Source organism: Pezoporus wallicus, unplaced genomic scaffold (genome assembly GCF_028554395.1).
Source record: "Pezoporus wallicus isolate ANWC-B61680 ecotype Strahan unplaced genomic scaffold, APGP_CSIRO_Pwel_v1 contig_11438, whole genome shotgun sequence".
Classification (NCBI taxonomy): domain Eukaryota; kingdom Metazoa; phylum Chordata; class Aves; order Psittaciformes; family Psittacidae; genus Pezoporus; species Pezoporus wallicus.
In genome coordinates, this window is record NW_026642744.1 from 96,008 (window position 1) to 112,147 (window position 16,140).

A 16,140-nucleotide genomic window follows, 5' to 3' on the forward strand; every position below is an offset into this window, starting at 1 on the left:
ATGATTAAAGGCAGCTCAGGAATCCACTCACTGCCTCCATCCCAGCCAAGCAGCTCTGATCTGCTGCATGGGGTCACTCATGGGGCTGGGTTTCTTTTCTTTTTAGATGTGGGGCCAGTTTCTGTCACTATTCCAGCCTCCCCCTTCATGCAGAAGCTTGGATACGGCACTGGGGTCAACGTCTACCTGATGAAAAGGTACTTGTGAGAGCACAGTGTGAGGTGGTGCTTGGAAATGGGGCTTGGCGTCTTTTCCCCTTAGAAAAATAGAACCACAGAATGGTCTGGGTTGGAAGGGACCTTAAAGCTCATCCACTTCCAGTGCCCTGTCACAGGCAGGGACACCTTCCACTAGGCCAGGTTGCTTCAAGCCCCATCCAACCTGGCCTTGAACACTGCCAGGGATGGGGCAGACACAGCTTCTCTGGGCAACCTGTGCCAGGGCCTCAGCACCCTCACAGGGAACAACTTCTGCCTCAGATCTCATCTCAATCTCTCCTCTGTCAGGTTAAAGCCATTCCCCCTTGTCCTGTCCCTACAGGCCCTTGTCCAAAGCCCCTCTCCAACTTTCTTGTCAGCCCCTTTAGGCACTGGAAGCTGCTCTAAGGTCTCTGCGGCACCTTCTCTTCTCCAGGCTGAACAAGCCCAGCTCTCCCAGCCTGTTTCCATAGCAGAGGTGCTCCAGCCCTCGGGGCATTGGCCTTCCTATACTGCCTGCACCCCTTCAACTGGGCATGTTGTCAAGGAAGGCGGGTGGGATTTACAGCTGTCCCATGTGTGCTGGAGGTGTTGGTGCTGAGAAGGAGCCCACTGTTTTGGGGTAATCCCTTCAGCCTTTCCCTGGAGTTCATGTGCTGGGTCCATTCCTGTCTGCCGTGGCCTGCTGGGCAGCTGCCTCCCTCCCTGAGCCGCTGCTCCTCCACCAGAAATTGTGACTCAATACAAATCTCCTTTTTTAAGACAACTGGAAACTCACTGGAGGAGCACTGTGGATGGGGCAGGGGTTGCACACACGTCTGCAGTGTGCGCATTGGCAAGCTTTCATTTATTTCAGCATTGTTCTTTATTCATTCCACAAAATAAATGCAGATGCTCTCCAAAAGAGTTCCTCAGTGACCTATGTGAGCTTCAAACATGGTGCTGCTTACCAGTGGGGTGGTTCTGAGCCATGTGGGTTTTCCCATGCAGATCTCCCAGAGGCTTGTCTCACTCCCCATGGGCTGTGAAGAAAATCAATTCCAAATGCAACAGCAGCCAGCAAAGCATCTATCAGCAGAGACTGAAGGATGAAGCCAAGATCTTAGAGAACCTCCAGCACCCCAACATTGTGGGTGAGTTTCCAGCGCAGCTTGTGTTGCTTAAATTGCAATTTGAGCCACTGGAGCTGATTCAGGAGCCAGGTGATGTAACACGAGGTGGCTGCAGGGTTTCTCTGGGCTCCTTTCACACCAAGGGCTGTGGGTTCTAGATCTCCCTGGGCCAGGCCTACCCTGGACCTTCTTAAATTAACTTAGTCTTGCTCTGTCTGACAAGAACTGCCAGGGCAGTTTGAATGGTGTCAGAATCATGAATAATTTAGGTTGGAAAAGACCCTTAAGATCATAGAGTCCAACTGTTAACCCAGCACTGCCAAGCCCACCACTAACCCATGTCCCTCAGTGCCACATCTACGCATGCTTTAAATCCCTCCGAGAATGGTGGCTCCACTGCTGACCTGGGCAGCATGTTCCAGCACTTGACAGCCCTTTAGGGAAGAAATTTTTCCTAATATCCAATCTAAACCGCCCCTGGTGCAACTTGAGGTTGTTTTCTCTTGTCCTATTGCTTGTTACCTGGGAGAAGAAACCAGCCCCATCTCTATACAAGCTCCTGTCAGGTAGTTTTAGAGTGCAAGTGAGCCTCCTTTTCTCCAGACTAAGCATCCCCCGGTCCCTCAGCTGCTTTTCATAAAACTTGTGCTCCAGACCCTTCACCAGCTCCACTGCCCTTCTTTGGACCCACGCCAGCACCTCAATGTCTTTTTTTGATGAGAAACTCAACACGATACAACAGTGTGCGCTTGCAGCCCAGAAACCAACCGTATCCTGGGCTGCATCACCAGCAGTGTGACCAGCAGGTCAGGAGAGAGGATTCTCCTCCTCTGCTCCACTCTGGTGAGACCCCTCTTGGAGCCTTGTGTGCAGTTCTGGTGTCCTCAACATAACAAGGACATGGAGCTGTTGGAGCAAGTCCAGAGGAGGTCACGAGGATGATCAGGGGACTGGAGCACCTCCTGTAGGAAGACAGGCTGAGAAAGTTGGGGCTGTTCAGCCTGGAGAAGATAAGGCTGCGTGGAGACCTCATAACAGCCTTCCAGTATCTGAAGGGGGCCTACAAGGATGCTGGGGAGGGACTCTTCATTAGGACAAGGGGTAATGGGTTTAAAAAGGGGAAGTTTAGATTGGATGTAAGGAAGAAGTTCTTTACTGTAAGGGTGGTGAGGCACTGGAATGGGTTGCCCACGGAAGCTGTGAATGCTCCATCATCCCTGGGAGTGTTCAAGGCCAGGTTGGACAGAGCCTTGGGTGACATGGTTTAGTGTGAGGTATCCCTGCCCCATGGCAGGGGGTTGGAGCTAGATGATACGAAGGTCCTTCCCAACCCTAACTATTCTATGATTCTTGTAGTGAGGGGCCTAAAACTGAACACAGGATTCAAGATGTGGCTTCACCAGTGCCCAGTACAGGGAAACAGTCACTGCCCTTGTCCTGCCTTCCACACTTGCTGATAGAAGCCAGGGTGCTGTTGGCATGCACAGGGACCCTGCCTTGCTATCATACTAGAGGGATGGTGAACACCCGAAGCTCTCTCTCTGAGCCAGTGCAGGAGAAAGGCAATGGGGTTTGCCCTAAAATGTGGCTTGTGGCACACCGTGGTGCACTGTTGCCTGTTGAGGTTTGCGTTGGTCACTGAGAGGTTGGTATCTCGCAAGCTGATGCTGTGCAGAGGCTGCCCCGGAGCTGAGAGGTGTTTTGCTGCCAGCTTTGTACTGTGGAGCTGCTCCAGCATGGGGAGAGTCTACTTGTAACATGGCAAAGGATGGGTAACCCCTTTATGGTGTCTGAGATGGCTTCTGTGTGTGGAATGAGGCTCTGGGTCCCCCACTGCTGACACTTTTGTGAGGTGGCAGTTGAGGCTCTGTCATGCTCTTGGCTCTCAGTGATAGGGATATTTTGAGGAGCTGCTTTAGTCTGTGTTTAATTTCTGCTCTTATCTAAAATCTCTCGTGCCAGTCAGAACAGCTTCCTCTGACTTCATCCTTTTATTTGTTCTTTAAACTATCTCGGTACAGTCAGTTGTGCTAGCAATGCTGCGTGCAAGGAACTCTGTATCCCTAAACCAGCACGTCTTGCTTCTGCCAGGAATTCAAGAGCAGAGATAGGCTCAGCCTCTCACACTGCAAACATTTCACTGCTGCTTTTGAAAAAGGTGCCATAAATCAGTTATGGAATAACACTTCAGCTATGCCATTATGCAAGATGTTGCCATTTGTAACTCCACCCAAAAAGTATTGGTTACGGACAGGAGTAAAACACAGGGGAAGAACCTTTACATGACTGTCCATATGCTCAAGCCTTGACCTTGTGAAATGGCCCCTGCAAGAAGAGGGCTTGGCTTTCCCAAAGGTTCCCCACCAGCCTTTCTCTTGGTCCTGTGGCTCCTTGTCTTTGAAATGGGCATGTTGGTCCTGCAGGTCTGCTGCTGCTCTCCTTTCTCCTGGTTGTCCACCCTGCAAAGGTGAGGGCAAACCTCCATGCCCTGGGCACAGGGTGCAAAGCTGACCAGGGAAGCAAGACAAAAGGTGCCTGTGGGCCCTCCTGGAGGAGGAAGCTCCTTTCCCTCAATGAGGCTTGTGGCTTGGGTCTGCGCTGGCCACTGTGGATGTTCTTGTGGCTTTGCCTTGCCATGTAAAGCTGCAAGCAGCTCCCCTGGGGAGTGAATTGGCTTGGGATGGGTTGCAGCATCTGGGAATGCACCAGGAAAGCACCTGGGCAGTAGCCCCAAATGCTTTGGCTCCATCAGGCCGGCAAGCATGCGGAAATGCCAGTGCCTGCGTCGGCTCTTAACAAATGATCTTTGTTGGCAGGTTACCGCGCGTTCACCGAGGCCAACGATGGAAGCATGTGCCTGGCCATGGAGTATGGAGGAGAAAAATCACTCTGTGACTTAATTGAAGAAAGAAGTGCAAAACGGTTGGGCCCTTTCCCTGCTGCCACTATCTTTAAAGTCGCTTTGAGCATGGCGAGGGGGCTGAAGGTATGTTTAATGTTCAACTGTAGCTGTTCTGTGTGGAATCGTACACACTGGGGACACTGGAAATATAAAGGGATTTAGTGTGCTGTGCCAGCAGATGGAGAGCAGATGCTTGGTGGTGTTTCTTTCACCAGGGTGCTGTACAGGGTGAAAACTGAATCCTGAGGCTTGAGACTGAATACAACATGACATGCAACGAGAGGTTTTGTCATGAATATCCTGCTGCCCTCCCTTGGGGCTACCCACTGTCCCAGCTTGCTAGCCAGGAGAGCAGGTTGGCTGCTGGCTCTTGCATCCTTATTGCCACCCCAGGCAGCTGCAGGGAGCTGGTTGTGGCACAGAAATTGGTTAACTGATGCCCATGGCTGCCAGCTGATGCCACTGAGGTTGTGTGTACAGGGAAAAGGTGGAGAAACTGAGACTAAACCACAGCATGGCTTCTGACCCTCTCCTGGGCTCTGCCAGTGCTCAGGGTAAAAGCACAGGTGGCTGTGACAATGAGTCCTGTGCTATTCCTGCCAAGGACATGTAGCTCTAAGCTCCCAGGGTAACACAGACCCACACTTGGCCATCAGCTAATGCCTGTGTTTTGCACCTGCTCTCAAGGGCTTGTTGTTTGAGGTGCTTCTCACAGCCTTTCACTAAAAGTCAGCAGTATGCTGGGTGGAAGAAAACTTCCTTGTAAGTGTTAAGGAAGGTGTTGACCCATCTGTGAGCTTAGTTTAAAGCTAAACACACTAAATATTGAAGAAGCTGGTGCTTTGTTGTCCAAATCCAATGGCACTTCCTGCCTCTCCACAGATGTAGGCGGGTGTTAACAGGTTCTCTCTGCCTCTTAGTATCTGCACAACGATAAGAAGCTGCTCCATGGAGATATCAAGTCTTCCAATGTGGTCATTAAAGGTGACTTTGAAGCCATCAAGATCTGTGATGTGGGAGTGTCCCTGCCCCTGGATGAGAACATGACTGGTAGGTTGGGCTTCAGGAAGGGGATCTGGATGCTTAGTGGCTTCTTGAGGTTGGCTCCAGGAGCAGAGGGAATGCAGTTGCCCTCCTGCGTCCATGGAGAGAAGAACTGGCAAGTTGTTCGCACCCCACATTGCGTGAAGGGGATATCTGGAAGGTCCAGCTTTAATTTTTCAGACCTGTGATGTCCATCTTGTGCCCTCCTGTGCTTGTACGTGGACACAGGATGCTGGCTGACGCCCTGCTAGACTCAGCTGAGGAGATGCTCTTGCCAGAGAGCCAAGTAAATGAATCTTTCTCGTAGGGCTAGAAGGAAGCGCAAGCCAAGTGTGAGTGTTATAAAGGCTTCATGTAAACGAGAAGCAGATGTCTAATGGCGTCGTGGCTTGGCTGTGAGCAGCGGGAATGTGTTTGGGTTAATTACAAGAATGCTTTTCTGTGCCGCTTTACACAGCGCTTGGGCCTGCGACAGCCTCGTAATTTATAAAGCTGCTCCATTAGATTTTTATTAGTGGCTCTTCCCTTTTATAAGGAGCGAGAGAGCGGGAGGCAGCGCCCAGCGTAATCTCCTGGAGAGGAGAGTGGCTCAAGTATCAGTTTCTGGGCTGGTTGAACAGGAAGAAGTCCTTTCCACCCAGCCCTGATTTTGGCTTTGCCTCCCCATGGTCTTGAGGAGACAACGGGCACCAAACAACAGTGAAAGGGCCAGTCCCTGCCCAGGATTAAAGTGCAACAGCCCATTAAGTGCTGAAGGATTTTGGCATTTGCTTGTTGTTACAGGCAGGGCTTTGACAGTCCGCCCCAGGAGACAAAAGTTTCTTAAACAGCTTGAGATTGCCAATAGCTTGGGAGAGTGAGGAGAAATGTGGGACCTCCTCTTGGGAGTGGGGTGAAAAGGATTGGGTCAGAGATAGTGCTGCCTCTGTCAGGCTGAGAGCTGATTGCTTCAGCTCTCCCGAGGCAAATTAAAATCAAAGAGGCATTAAATTGAACAGTGATGAGAACTGGAGAAAACTGCGTCCAGCTCTGGGGCCCCTAACATAAGAAAGATGTAGAGCTGTTGGAAGGAGTACAGAGGAGGCCATGAAGAAGCTCCACAGGCTGGAGCATCTCTGCTATGGAGATAGGCTGAGAGGCTTTACAAGGGCCTGTAGGACAAGGGGGAATGGCTTTAACGTGACAAAGGGGAGATTGAGATGAGCTCTTAGGCAGAAGCTCTTCCCTGTGAGGGTGGTGAGGCCCTGGCACAGGTTGTGCAGAGAAGCTGTGGCTGCCCCATCCCTGGCAATGTTCAAGGCCAGGTTAGACAGGGCTTGGAGCAACCTGGTCTAGGGGAAGGTGTACCTGCTCATGGTAGGGGGTTGGAATCGGATGAGTTTTGAGGTCGCTTCCAACCCAAACCATTTTGTGATCCTATATTAAGATGATGGTTCACTTCTTCTCTGCATGGCCTCAAACCTCATGGAGGTTTCTCTGCAGTTCCCAGCATGTGTTGCTGGGCCTGCAGTAGAGAAGCATGAGCCGCACTGGGTCTGGCACTTCTGCAGAGCATGATGCAGGGCAGGGGGAATTTGAGACTATGCAGGTGTGAAAGAAAAATGGGTTCAGGCTCACAGAATATCCTGCCGTATGGCTTTAGCACACCTGAGCTAACTGACAGGCTAACTCCCTGCTGTGTGTTGAGCTGTGACTGCATCTCACAGTATTTGTGAGTCCTAGCAGACTTGAGCAGTGTCTTTTCCTTTCAGTGAGTGACCCTAACATGTACTACATTGGCACTGAGCCCTGGAAGCCCAAGGAAGCTCTGCAGGACGATGGCATCATCACCGACAAGGCTGACATCTTCCCTTTTGGGCTGACTCTCTGGGAAATGATGACCCTCTCTGTGCCCCACCTCAATCTGGGCGATGAGCCTGATGATGAAGGTTTGTTTCCATATCTTGCTGATGAGCAAATTCTGCTCCTAGGAATGCCTTCTCTGAGGAGGACTGATTTTTATAGTGTGTGTGTTAGTATCCCCACAGTGCTAGGTCTCCCTCAGGTGCCATCCGAAGGGCTTTGCAGTCATCTGTCTGCGCCGTTTGCATCTCTCAGCCATGCTGGGGAGCTCACTGAGGAGTTTGCTGCAGCACAGAGGTGCTCAGCACTACTCCAAGGCCACTTTCAACTTTGCTTAGGTTTTTAAATTCAAATGAGTTGATAGATGATGGTAACTAATCATTGCAGACCAGCTGCTAGCCTGACAGCTCACCTTGATCTTCAGCTGCTTGTCAGCACAGAGAGGTAGGCTTCAAAGATGTCCCTGAGCTGGAGGGCTGCTCCCCTGAGAGCTGTGTAGCTCTCTCAGCCATGCTCCAGCTCCGTCCCACATCCATGCAGCACAGGAGCAATCATCCAGGCTGTAGTTGTGTGGTGGGTGCTGTTGAAATGCCACTAAAATGACATGGCCAGAAAATACCTAAAAATGACATCATGCTTGAAAGGGTACACAAGAATATTTGAGCCTTTTGGAACAGAGAAACTAAACCAAATGTGCTGTGCCACGGCCAGTGTTAGGGTTGCAAATACCCTCTCAGCACTAAGAAAGCTTGGTGGAAGCAGGAGGAGTTACTTTGGGCACCTCCTATGTGCCCATGGGATTGGCCATAGAATCACAGAATCAATCATGCTGGAAAAGACCCTTAAGATCACTGAGTTCAACCATTAACCCAGCAATGCCAGGCCCACCACTAAACCATGTTCACAAGTTTTACACATCTTTTAAACACTCCCAAAGACAGTGACTCCATCACTGCCCTGAGCAGCCTGTTCCAGCGCTTGAGAGCCCTTTCAGGAAGAAATTTTTCCTAATACCCAGTCTAAACCTCCTGTGGTGCAACTTGAGACAATTTCCTCTTGTTCTGTGACTTGTTACCTGGGAGACCAGCCTCCATCTTGTTACAACCTCCTTTCAGATAGCTGTAGAGTGAAAAAGTGCCCCCTAAACCCCCAATTCCCCAGACTGAACACCCCCAGTTCCCTCAGCTGCTCCTTATCACACTTGTGCTTCAGACCCTTCACCAGCTTTGCTGCCCTTCCCTGGCCCTGCTCCATCACCTCAATGTGTAGTTAGGTGCCCAGAACTGAACACAGGATTCAAGGTGCAGCCTCACCAGTGCCAGTACAGGGGGATGGTCACTGCCCTGGCCCTCCTTGGCCACACTATTGCTGATACAGGCCAGGATGCCATTGGCCTTCTTGGAGACCCCCTTGTTCAGAGTTACACAGATCAGATTGGATGGGCAGAGGGTGCTATTGCTGCTTGCAGGCAGAGTTGCACACTGGAGCACCGCAAAACTAACGAACTTACAGGCTGTGCTGGGAAAACTCCTCTTGCCAGAGCCTTCAGGCTGGCACAGCCCCACAGGCTGCCTTGTGTTTTCTAACTGCATCCCCGGGCTGCAGAGCTTTTTCCCAGCCAGCTCTGCAGGGGTGACTCAGTTATTCTGCAGGGAGAAAGGGGATAGATGTGGCTTCAAAACATGTACTTTAAGCCAAACAGAAAGTAATGATGTATCCCAGGCAGTAATTATTGCTAACAGGAATAGCAAAGCTGACATGGAGGTCACATCCCACTGCACACCTGCAAGGCCAAGACTTGGGGATACTGGTGGATAGAAAGCTAGACATGACCTGGCAGTGTGCGCTTGCAGCCCAGAAACCAACTGTGTCCTGGGCTGCATCAGCAGCAGCGTAACCAGGAGGTCGAGGGAGGGGATTTTCCTTCCCTGCTCCTCTCTAGTGAGATCCCCCTGCAGTCCTATGTCCAGCTCTGGAATCCCCAACACGTTAAAGAAGGACGTGGAGCTGTTGGAGCAAATCCAGAGGAGGCAACAAAGATGCTCCAAGGGGTGGAACAGCTCTGCTATGGAGACAGGCTGAGAGAGCTGGGCTTGTTCAGCCTGGAGAAGGCTCCAGGGAGAACTTAGAGCAGCTTCCAGTGCCTAAAGGGGCTGACAAGAAAGCTGGAGAGGGGCTTTGGACAAGGGCCTGTAGGGACAGGACAAGAGGGAATGGCTTTAACCTGACAGAGGGGAGATTGAGATGAGATCTTAGGCAGAATTTCTTCCCTGTGAGGGTGGTGAGGCCCTGGCCCAGGTTACCCAGAGAAGCTGTGGCTGCCCCATCCCTGGCAGTGTTCAAGGCCAGGTTGGACACAGGGGCTTGTCGCAACCTGGTCTAGTGGAGGGTGTCCCGGCTTGTGGCAAGTGATTGGAAGTAGATGAGCTTTAAGGTCCCATCTAACCTTAACCCTTGTGTAATGGATGAGGGGGAGTAAAGCCCCATGACTTTGCCACCTTCTTGTCCAGATGAATCTTTCAACGAAGACTCCTTTGATGAGGAAGCATACTACAACGCCTTGGGAACACGCCCAGCCCTCAACATAGATGAGCTGGACTCATCCTACCAGCACATGATCGATCTCTTCTCTGTCTGCACCAGTGAGGACCCCAAGAAGCGTCCCTCAGCTGCATGCATCGTGGAAGTCCTGGAGGCGAGTCTGGCCTAGGGGTAAAAGCATCTGAGCTCCTAGTGCTCAGGGATTAAGTTAGAAGAAAGAGTAAGTGTACTCCTGCAGTGTTTATCCTTCGAGTATGTGAAAACTGTTCTATGTACTTAAACACAGAGCTTAAGCTCTTTAAATGCTAACCCCTGTTTTAAGGATGTCCTAGGCAACTGGGGCTCGCCCTGCTCTTAGAGCAATCCCCTCCCACATACAGTCAGGTCCCAAGTAGGCTAGATGCTCTGTGCAACAGTTTTCCTTTAATTGTTGTATTACAGATGTTTTCAAACCCTTCCCCCCATCTATGTTGAATTAACAGTTCTGTGACTAAGATGTTAATAATAAATGTATTTTAGTTTATCTCAGGTGAAAGGGGCGTTTTCTCTCTCTTAAGGAGCACATGTGTGACTCTACCAGGTATGTACAAGCTTTGGAGGGCTGTTGTGTAATGTATTTGTGCTCCCGAGGTGGTTGGGGGCAGCAGCCCATAGGTAACAGCGTATTACCAAGGGAGAGCAGCTGCCTGCTCAAGGAAAAAGTTTTCTGACACTACAGGCTGGGAAAAGAGGGTGTAAGATCAAGACAAAAATACATTTCCTACTCCTCTGTATATAAATTTACTAGCTGCTTGTACTGAGGCTACTACCCCAAACAAAGCCCTTTACGACACAGCACTCAGGATTACATACCCACACGTAAAGAAGGAAAGAGCAATCTTTATATTAATTAAACCTTTCAACAAAATTAAGTTATTTGTAATAGAATTCAATTTTAAAAGAAACAAACCCACCTGAAATCCAAGCAAGGTTGCACTAAAATCTAACACAACTCTGTACACAAAGTGACCCTCTCCCCTTCATAGGGGAGGAAGAACTAGCGCTCAGCAGGAAAACAGCATTTGGCCAGGTAACAACATTTAAGTGTTACTTTAAGCCACACAGATTATCTTGGGTGATTTCAACAAACCCCAACTTGAAATCACCAAGTTGAATCAGTTGTTATAAATGAAGTTGTAAACGAGGAAGTTGGGGGTCTGGCAGTATTTCGTGGCGAACAGCTTGCCGTCCGGCGTTGGGTCGGAGAAGGCGATTTCCTCAGTGCTCAGGTAGCAGCCGTACATGAATGTGCTCCTGAAAGAGAGCAGAGCTATCAGCACAGGGCAAACACTTGCTGGCTGCTTCATCCAATACCTGAAACACCCACTGGTGTTTCCCCCCCCTTCCCTCTGCTGCAGGGAGCTGTTAGTGCTTCACTTTGCTTTGAACCAGCGATCAGTGCAAGATCCCACTTTGTTCGTGGATTCTGGTGTAATCAGGAGCCAGTTTAAAATGAGGAGGAAGGGTAATTTAAGATCACATACAAGCAGAAAACCCACACGTGCAGTTTTATATGAGAACCCAGAGGTTTTGGTTCAGTATCTTGGAGCCGCTCCAAATGAAGTTCAGCATGGGAGCATCAGGACTCTTGGGGGCACTCACAGTCAGAATCATTGAATCACAGAATGGTTTGGGTTGGAAGGCACCTTAAAGATCATCCAGTTCCAATCCCTGCCGCAGGCAGGGACACCTTCCACTAGACCAGGTTGCTCAAAGCCCCATCTAACCTGGCAGATCCTGTGGGGCTGGGAGGTATCATGTCACAGAGGTGGTACATCAAACACTAACCACAGGAGAAAGCAAGGGCTGAACATGGGCTGATGAATTTTCAAAATACTGAGCTCCAAATACACTCACGTATGATGATACATATTAATATATAAGTACTCATAGACTTCATACAGCTGTTTTCTATACACAGATAGGGAGCAGATACAACAGAGAAGATGCATGCTGCTACAGGCGCTTGGACTCCCAAGCTCAGTCCTAAGGCAGCCCATAAAAACTTACCCTCATTAATAAGTCTTCCTCCCAGTTTGCTCTGAGCTTGAAAAGCTCAGAATTTCCTGCCTGAAAAAATGTCAAGTGTTTTGGCCCATCAAATTATCCAGTAAAAAAAAGAAATATATTTCCCCCCCAGAAAAGCAGTGTCTCTTGGAAAGCTAGTCTGTGTAGCTCTGCATTCCTCTTGTACCCAGCAGTTAACGGCTTGGCCCATGCTTGTGTCAGATTTTTAATCATTTAAATATCAGATATACATAGAAATCTGTCCACATGGTATCCTTCCACTGCAAAGTGGGGATTCCAGACTTGCTCAGCAATACACATTTCTTCCTTTCCTTAAGTTCCTTCTCAACACTTCTTGCTGCAGTAGTCGCTTTTCCCTCTACATGGATAAACCCCAGCCAGGACCCTGGCTCCCCGCTGCTCCGTACCTGACCACATCCACCATACGCCGGGCGATGCCCTTGCCGCGCCTGGGGCCGAATACCCAGATCCTGCTCACACCACAGATGGCAGGTTCTGGCTCTGTGGAGCAGCGCCAAGCCCGCTGAGTTTGGAGCGCGTCCTGTCCCGGCGATCCCGGCACAGATCCTGGCTCACACAGCACCCGGAAAGCCTGCAGGGATGAGCAGAGGAATCATTCCCAAAAGATGCATGTACCTTCCTGTGCTCCCAGCCTTTCCCCCAGCTCTTCTGTGAGGCAGGACACGACACGCAACCTCACCCGAACCGGGGCAGACACTCACTGCAGCATCAGCCATGCAAACCCAGCTAACTGCTGCCAAAATCCCCCTGACGAAAGTACAGGCTTTTGCTTCAATTCCTTTTTCTTTTGTTTTATGGGTGACTTTTTTTCTTTATTTCCTTATTTTCCTGCCTCCTGTGCTAAGCTGGGATTTCCAATATGCAGCCTTATGCCAACAGCCCCTGTTAACAGCCTGCAACTTCATAGAATCACAGAATGGTTTGGGTTGGAAGGCACCTTAAAGGTCATTCAGTTCCAACCCCCTGCCACAGGCAGGGACACCTTCCACTAGACCAGGTTGCTCCAAGCCCCATCCAACCTGGCCTTGAACACTGCCAGGGATGGGGCAGCCACAGCTTCTCTGAGCAACCTGTGCCAGGGCCTCACCACCCTCACAGGGAAGAACTTCTGCCTAAGAGCTCATCTCAATCTCCCCTGTCAGGTTAAAGCCATTCCCCCTTGTCCTGTCCCTATAGGCCTTGTCAAAAACAGCTCCTCTACAGCTTTTTTTGTTGGTGCCTTTAGGCACTGGAAGCTGCTCTAAGGTCTCTCCAGAGCCTTCTCTTCTCCAGGCTGAACAAGCCCAGCTCTCTCAGCCTGTCTCCATAGCAGAGATGCTCCAGCTCTCGGAGCATCTTTGTGGCCTCCTTTGGACTCACTCCCAACAGCTCTACATCCTTCTTATGTTGGGGCACCAGAGCTGGTTGCAGGACTGCAGGGGGATCTCACCAGAGCAGAGAAGAATCCTCTCCCCTGACCTGCTGGTCACACTGCTGATGATGCAGCTCACGACACGGTTGGTTTCTGGGCTCAAGCGCACACTGCTGGGTCACAGTGAGCTTCCCATTGACCAACACCCCAAGTCCTCCTCCTCAGGGCTGCTCTCATCCCAGTCTCCCCCAGCCTGTGTTTGTGCTTGGGATTGTCCCGACCCAAGTGCAGGACCTTCACTTGGCCTTGTTCACCCTATTATTAGCCTGCAACATCACCCTCTCCCGTATAATTAATATCATGTACCTGCTTGATGGACTCAGCAACTAAGCACCCAACAACCATCTTCTCATTGGCCACAAACAAGTATATTTTAGTCTTGGCTGGGCAGCTCAAAGAAACTTGTTTAAATCCCAATTCGTTATCAACAATCTCTCGTACATCTTCTGCCTAAGGCAACAAAACCAGAGAGAGGAACACATTAAGTACTAACACACACATTCTTTGACTGTGTGTGAAACCTGTCAGAAAAAGGGTCTCATTCCCCCAAATAATCCTGTTTTTTCACAAGGTCAAACTTCACGATGAAGCTGTGAAATGCTCTGCAGCTCCCCACCGTACTGAGAGCTCTCACTGCACACATAGCTAGTGTGAAATAGATATATAGGCCACATTATGTAAATACACGTTTTTCCCCCCTAAAATAAATAGAAGCACTTTAGAGCAATTTTTAAAGTGCTTCCCCACTCCACAAGAGCCTTCTAACTGCAGATAATATTCAAGAACGATCTCCGTACCATAATCCTTCTACACCTGCCCTTTATCCCAAGTCGAAAGGGAAAGGATTGGGTTATGTTGGTCATGTAAGAACAAGAGCTTCAGTGCAGGGAGCAGGGTGAGGGAGGGGTCAGGGCGGGTGTTCCCAGCAACCCGGACTGCTGCCACAGCCCCACTTGCCTCTCCCGTTTACCCCGTGCACTGGCAAACAATGCATGATCAAGCACTGAGGTTGTTCCAGGAGCTGAGCCAGCAGAAAGCTGATCTACAACATAAACCCCCAAAATAAACAAATAAGTACCTTCTTGACGGCATATTTGGGGTCATCTGGAAGAATCAATACAACTTTCCCATCCCAGAACTCTGCCACAACCCGTTCTTTCTTCCAACCCTGCCACACAGGGGAAAAAAAAGCCAAACAACAAGTTAGTGGTCTAGCAAGAGAGAGGAAGTGATTCAGCGAAGGCTCTGGCAGATGAAGCTGTAATCTGACCTGCTGGGGCTTTCAGGAATAAAGTCAAGTCACATTCATTAAACTGATGAAGGCAGACAGTCACTGGATCTGCCTAACTTGCACTTTAACCTCCCCCCTGGATGACAAACCCTTTGCCTGGTGATGTTCTTGGCTATGGCACATCTCCTCCCCATCTTCCTCAGCCGAGCTGCGAGTGAAGCCATTGCCTTACCACATATCGGAGGCCCTCGAGGAATCTCTCATGGTGCTGGATGTGCTGGGCTTCATCCTCCGGGCTAGCAGCGGTGTAGATCATGCCACACGACTTGCAAACTATGGCCCCAAAATGTTTCTGACCAGCATCCTAGTGAGACAGGGAGCCAGCTAAAATGCCTTGAAGCTGTTCAAAACCATGTTCAGTTTAAAGAATGAGGTCAAGAATTGGTTCTAGTAACAATTATCAAAGATTCAAGTATTTGTTTTCATAGAATCATAGAATAACAATGGTTTGCATTGGAAGGGACCTTAAAGTCGTTATCTAGTTCCTATCCCCCTGCCACTGGCAGGGACACCTTCCACTAGAGCAAGTTTCTTGTTTTTATTTGAATTTGTGAAGAGGACAAAAAGCTTTTGCTTATTTGCAGCAAATTTGAACTACCCAGCACGAACTACCCAGGGAACACAGTGAACATGTTATTCCAAACAAGCCTTGAAATAGATCAGCAATATCCTCACTGAGGAAAGAATGTAGAAGAGCCCAACAAAAAAAACCTACAAACTAAAGGAAAACTCTGGATAGTCTTTCCATCAGTTATCTAGAAATAACATCTTTTATCTCTTAGCACACAGGGAGGGGAAGAAAAAGAACTGAATGTCAGTTGTGCAAGCAGAGAGCAGAATGCTCTTTGGATGTCTAGTCACATGCAAGCAGCAGTTTGAGGATAGAGCTGCTGTAGTACTGCATCCAGCTCTGGGGTCCCAACATAAGAAGGACATGGAGCTGCTGGAATGAGTCCAGAGGAGGCCATGAAGATGCTCTGAGGGCTGGAGCATCTCTGCTATGGAGACAGGCTGAGAGAGCTGGGCTTGTTCAGCCTGGGGAAGAGAAGGCTCTGGGGGGACCTTAGAGCAGCTTCCAGTGCCTAAAGGCACCAACAAAAAAAGCTGGAGAGGGGCTTTAGACAAGGGCCTGTGGAAACAGGTCAAGGGGGAATGGCTTTAACCTGACAGAGGGGGGACTGAGATGAGATCTTTGGCAGAAGTTCTTCCCTGTCAGGATGCTGAGGCCCTGGCACAGGTTGCCCAGAGAAGCTGTGTCTGCCCCATCCCTGGCAGTGTTCAAGGCCAAGTTGGACTGGGCTTGGAGTAACCTGGTCTAGTGGAAGGCATCCCTGCCTGTGGCAAGGGGTTGGGACTTGATGAGCTTTAAGGTCCTTTTCAACCCAAACCACCTTGTGATCTTAAAACTAGTGAGGTGAATTGAAGCCTGGTACATTAAGGACTCCTTTCCTGCACTGTCTGCTGCTGCAGAAGTTGCTTTCCCTTCCACACGTCCCACATATAGGACATTTGAGGTTCCCTACATTGCACAGTACCCACAGCATGTCCTTCATGGTCGCAGCCAGGCAGGGCTACAGCTCGTGGCTGGACATGCGCAGGGTAGCAAGGGCTGCTGAGTACACACTGCTGCTTTCCTCTCAGCACAGGCACTCCTCTGGATTTGTTCCTTCCACAGGGACCAGTTTCCAAAACACTCAAAAATTTGTATCTGT

The 16,140-nt window shown here is 49.9% G+C and overlaps 2 protein-coding genes across 3 annotated transcripts in view; one reads left to right on the forward strand and one right to left on the reverse strand.

Annotated features, from left to right (window-relative positions):
• Positions 1-10,161, forward strand: PBK (PDZ binding kinase). The gene is made up of 6 exons (XM_057432180.1): positions 1-197; positions 1,188-1,330; positions 4,126-4,295; positions 5,132-5,261; positions 7,007-7,183; positions 9,608-10,161. Exons 1-6 carry the CDS (start codon positions 1-3, stop codon positions 9,805-9,807), a joined length of 1,017 nt encoding a protein of 338 aa, XP_057288163.1. The 3' UTR covers positions 9,808-10,161.
• ESCO2 (establishment of sister chromatid cohesion N-acetyltransferase 2) overlaps positions 9,719-16,140 on the reverse strand; it is a 23,030-nt gene continuing 16,608 nt past the window's right edge. Inside the window, exons 7-11 of one of the 2 annotated variants that reach the window (XM_057432182.1) lie at positions 14,601-14,732; positions 14,216-14,305; positions 13,444-13,587; positions 12,070-12,297; positions 9,719-9,858 (exon numbers count right to left, since the gene is read on the reverse strand). In XM_057432182.1, coding sequence (XP_057288165.1) covers positions 9,847-9,858; positions 12,070-12,297; positions 13,444-13,587; positions 14,216-14,305; positions 14,601-14,732 — 606 coding nt within the window. In that variant the 3' untranslated portion in view covers positions 9,719-9,846. Of the gene's footprint in view, positions 9,859-10,497; positions 10,932-12,069; positions 12,298-13,443; positions 13,588-14,215; positions 14,306-14,600; positions 14,733-16,140 lie in introns of those variants that run through there. The other variant, XM_057432181.1, reaches the window with a different exon arrangement.

Bases quoted from the DNA above. Each gene is read 5' to 3' on its own strand.
- PBK (XM_057432180.1), top strand. From the start codon at position 1: ATGATTAAAGGCAGCTCAGGAATCCACTCACTGCCTCCATCCCAGCCA. The intron at 1,331-4,125 runs GTGAGTTTCCAG...CTTTGTTGGCAG, and splicing joins CCAGCACCCCAACATTGTGG to GTTACCGCGCGTTCACCGAG. The intron at 5,262-7,006 runs GTAGGTTGGGCT...TTTTCCTTTCAG, and splicing joins CCTGGATGAGAACATGACTG to TGAGTGACCCTAACATGTAC.